The 4,853-nt window shown below is 47.2% G+C and overlaps 1 protein-coding gene across 1 annotated transcript; it reads right to left on the bottom strand.

Moving 5' to 3' along the window:
- Nucleotides 1–856: 856 nt before the first annotated feature.
- Nucleotides 857–3,221, bottom strand: CLEC14A (C-type lectin domain containing 14A). Its single transcript, XM_034769829.1, has one exon. The coding sequence runs from the start codon at nt 3,053–3,055 to the stop codon at nt 1,760–1,762; it is 1,296 nt and encodes a 431-aa protein (XP_034625720.1). The 5' UTR covers nt 3,056–3,221; the 3' UTR covers nt 857–1,759.
- Nucleotides 3,222–4,853: the final 1,632 nt, after the last annotated feature.

The raw sequence follows: 4,853 nt of genomic DNA, 5'->3' as shown, positions 1-4,853 counted from the left end.
AGGTTGAGGTAGAGGGTACTCTAAATATTTCATGAACTTTAGGAAAAATGACTGTGGCAAACTTTAGCCATAGCATCACTTTACATTGGTGTACATTTTCAAAGCTATCTTTGAATGAAAAAGGTCTAGGAATTTACTTTGTTTTTGAAGCCAAATCCTCAAAATTAGGAAAGAGGGGAGCAAAGGGAAAGAGGGAATTAAGGCCAGGTCTAGATAGGGGGGGAAATGTAGGAAATGTTTAAGAAACAGACATTTCCAAGCTCTTGCTTCTTTTAAATGAAGCAAAGGTTTTCTGTGGAACAGGTTTGGTAGTGATCCAGTTTACCTGTCTCTTATTGCATTCAGAAGACTTCAAATCAATACTTACCATTAATACCCTAACTGAGAATCAACAATGCCATAATTGGAAGGGAGTATCAGCATTTTGAATTGCAAAGAAAGTAAGGTGTGTGCCCAGACCGATAACTGATTTATGGGACTGCTGAAAGGAAATCACAAACAAAGGGATTGCATCACCTAGGAAGGACGCACAAAGAGCAAACCTTCCATTGTTTACTTGCAGGGGAAACCCATAGAAATCAATACATCAAACTTATGTGACGGAGAGAAGAATTTGGGTTATACTTGGACTCATGCCCACTGTTCTAACCTGAAAAATTTGGCAACATTTTGGTAGTGCAACTCTGGGTATCATGGGGATGGCTTATTTGCACTGAGGAAGTTTTGCATCAAATTGCCTTAAATCTAAACACTTTAACATAAAGATGGGAGTTTCGCAATCATTTGTGCAGAATATTTTGTTGCTCAACTACAATACAAAACTGCATATTGTATGAAGAAGCAATCTAAACAGTGATTTAGGTTCTAAAACATCTTTTATTTTTCTTCCATAGACTGATACAAAATTAACTTCCCATTAGCCTACCTCCCCATCTGCAATTTAATGATTTTTCAAATACAGTAATGAACTGAACATTAAAAAAAAAAAGTCTGGCTAAACAGTGTTTGGATCTGAGTTTCCTCCAAAATTATGGATGCCTACATCTCCAAATGTTCAAACAACAATTAAAAATAAAATTAAAGCCCCCAAGTACCTCTCAAATATTCTACATCAAGGCATAATTTACAACTTGTAAGGCATCTTGGTTAACATTTTCAAACTTGGTTGCTTCCCGGAGATGCTAAGAATCCAAACTCCAGTTGAAGTCAACAGGAGGTGCTGGTGATCAGCCCTTCTGAAACTCAGGCCCCATCCTCTATATTTTATTTAAGTATGCACCTAAATAAGTGACCTGCTTTTCAGAATGTGATTAAAAACTCCCAGGGAAATTACCAGAAGCTGCAGGTGCTCGGAACCCCTGAAAAACAAGCCGCTTAAGTGCTTAACTTTCAGCACCCAAGTCTGACCATTTTGGCCATAAAGCATAAATGCATTAAAGGCCACATCAAGCCCTGTGTTGCAGAGATCCCAGCCAGACCCTTCCTTCGTCAGGGCATTGGCATGGGCACGTCTGACAAGACCGTTGGCAATTTACATGAATATGTTTAAAAAAACAACAAAACCAGGCGATGAGATGTTCAGGGTTTCATTGAAACATCGCCAAATCCTTCCTCCCCAGAGAGACGCCTTGACACGAAGAAGCCTCCCTCCAAATGGGTGGGAGCTGCCAGGTCAGCCTGGGGTCACTCACACGAAAGGAAAGTCAGGGCTGGTTCATTTCAAATTAAGCTTCCATGGTCCATGGTGCCCTAGAGGTTCTTAATTCCCGAGTGGAGCTTCCTCCTCTGGGCTGGGCTCGCCCTGCAATCTCTCTGCCGTGTCTCCCCGGGCCTCCAAGGAATTCTCGGAACTGGTGGTGGTGGCCTCTGGATCACTCTCTGCGGCTGCTGCTGGAGCCGGCTCCTTGCCGGCCCCGCTAGCCGAGGAGGGGCTCTTAGTGAAGCAGAGTTTGAAGACCACCAGCACGGCCCCGACCAGGATCACCACCGTCACCACAGCCATGGCGACCAAGATGAAGACATACGTGGGGGAGGACGAGGACTGTACCTCCCCAGCTGTGCTTGGCTGAGAGCTGGAGGGGGAGGAAGGCGCACCCCAGCTGCTGCTGGGGACAGTCCTCCCCGCAGACAGGGTCGGGTCGGGTGCCGCTGTGGCCGAGCCCCCGATGTACCCGGGGCGCACACAGGATTTCTTGTCGGCCCCCAGGAGGAAGCCCCGGGCGCACACGCAGAGGAAAGCGCCCTGGGCGCTGGTGCAGTCTCTGGGCTCCATGCAGGCTCCAGTGCTGGGGCTCTGGTACCCGGAGGGGCAAGGGCACAGCTGCTCCCCAGCGCCCGTCCAGTTGTAGCCGCCCTGCCCCAGCTCGCAGAGCAGCCGCACGTCTCCCCGGGGCCCGGAGCAGGCCACCACGAGCTCAGTGCCCGGGGGGCTGAAGTCCAGGGCGGCGCTGTGCAGCTGGTAAGGGAGCGAATAGAGGAGGCTGCGGGCGCCCTGGGGCCGCGGAGCTGGACAGGTGCCGTTGTACTGGTACTTACACACATAGCCTTGGGTGGTGGTGTCCCTGCAGGCCAGCTCCTTCCAACCCCAGGGCTCCAGGTCCTGGCGCCCCGCAGTGACCTGCAGCCCCGCGCACCGCCGGGTGATGCACGACCTGCTCGGCTCTTTCACCCACTTGTCCAGCTCCTTGGGCTCTCCCTGGGGCGCCTGCTGGGGGCCCGCCAGCCATGAGAAGCCCCGCAGCGGCCAATCCATCTGGGTGCATTGCTGCACTCCCCTGACCAGCCAGAGCCAGAACATCCAGGAGCCGGGCTCGGCTGCCACCACTCTCAGCAGGGCGAGGATGGCCCGCACCTCTGCCTCCCCGCTGGCCGTGCTCAGCGCTCCCCCGCGCACAGCGCAGGCCTTCTGGGCTCTGCTGAAGGGCACTTGGGCAAGGTGGACACTGTAGCAGGCGCCAGAGCCTTCGCACCAAGTGTGGTTGCGCCGGGGCTGCTCCGCACCGCACAGCACAGAGCTGGCATGCAGAAGGACGCACAGGGGAATCGCTCCTCGCATCTTCTCTTCCCTCTGTGAAGTGGGGGAGGACTGGATTCTTTTGGCACTCCCAGACCAAGCTGGAACCCTCTGTTCCCTCAAACTGGAACCAAGCTCAACTATTTCTCCTTTCAGCTCCCAAGAATGTCTCCGAGCCCATCGCCCTCCCTCAAAGGAAATGTGTCAGGAGTGAGGTTTGACCTTAACATCCTTGTTTTGTTGAAGTACAAATGACAAATAGTTTCCCCCCACCCCCTAGTATGGAAACATTAGATTAAACCGAGTTGAAGATTAAGCAAAAAAACAAACCCAAATCCTTTCCTTGCCTCCATCCCCTAGTAAGTGAATGGAGCCAGGCATGGGGGGTGGGAGGGAGAGACTATAGCCCCATTGTCATCTTTCAGGTACTCCATCCCCAGTTGTGGGTGCTTATCACTGCTGAATATCGGGTCTGTATTATGTAGTTTCTCTCACACAATTCTGCCATGTCTCTCAGGCTGCCTCTCAGGATATAAAATCAGTTTAGTTAAACTAGTGCAACTGTTAATTCCATCTAGTTAGATTGGTGCATAACCCTAATTAACGCCCCACATTCAAACCAGTTTAACTCTTCTTAAATTTGTTTAGCTGTTGTCAGTAAATTACTGAATGAAGCTAAACTGATTTAAAGCAAGCATTAAAATGGTTTAAATGTGTCTGCATTAGGGGTTTGCATTGGTTTTAACTAGTTTGATTTCCAACATCTGCAGTAATATTCAGGCACTGTTCTGTTCTCTTCATGTTCTTATACCACACCCATCATTGAGGTATCTGAGCATCTTCCGTTGATGCATTAGACAATGTGACTAGCAAGGGGTTCCTTCTCCATTCCTCTCCCTGGAGGAGAAACTAGCTTGTGTAGCTTTGTTTTCTTGTGTGTGATTTATTATGAGCTTCTAATGTTTGAATGCTAGGGAAAGGAACTGCATTTTGCACTTGGAACAAAAAGTGATGAAGTTTGTGGTAATTCTTAGTTTCTGTGGAAGTGAGTTTCAAAGTCTTGGATCAGTCCCCAAGAAGGTTCTGTCTCCTGCCCAAACAACCATAAAAAAAGTAGACCTTGCATTAGTTTCTTTGCAGTGTAAACTCTTTGAAGTAGAGACAAATGAGGATTATGAATTGAATCCAAATGAAAACAATGGCCCCTGGGTCCACCTGTTGCAAGGTCAGGGTCTAGATTGAGACCAAACTCATTTTCACTTGTACTACAAGGCAGAATATGAACTCTGATGCCTAAAGATAAAAGGCAACCGTTCTAACTCCCTGCAACATGAAACTTGGAAGGAAAACGTATGTTAATAATATAGTCTAAATCTTTAATCAGATTTAAATTTCTTCTAATAGGAAGCTTTCCCAGTGAACAGAGTGTTTTAAAAATGAATTAGGGCTAAATTGAATCACATTAATAATTCTGGGCCATATTGTACCACAGATTTTGAAGCAGAGCTTTGAATTCATTTAGCTTGCACTTTGTTATTGTTGATCTTTCACCAAAGTAAAGTTAGTTCAACTATTGTCATTGCCAAGGTTATTACAATTATTTCACTAAAAGATATTAAAGTATTTAGGTGAAAATAATTTCATGTTGTAACTGGGTATATGAGACTTGTCATTCAGATACAATAGCAATGTATTTGATAAAAAGCAGCATGATGTATCAAGTAGATACTTTTGTTAAGAGGCTCAAATGTGGGAAAGGGCACTGACCCTTCAACAGAAGTGCTAATGGACTAGTTTGTCACAGCTGTTACTCAGCCCCACAGGAGACTAAGACTCTCTT

The sequence above is a fragment of the Trachemys scripta genome, chromosome 4 (assembly GCF_013100865.1).
Source record: "Trachemys scripta elegans isolate TJP31775 chromosome 4, CAS_Tse_1.0, whole genome shotgun sequence".
Taxonomy (NCBI): Eukaryota; Metazoa; Chordata; order Testudines; family Emydidae; genus Trachemys; species Trachemys scripta.
Note: the sequence above shows the minus strand (reverse complement) of the source record. Positions and strands in the feature narration are given on the sequence as shown.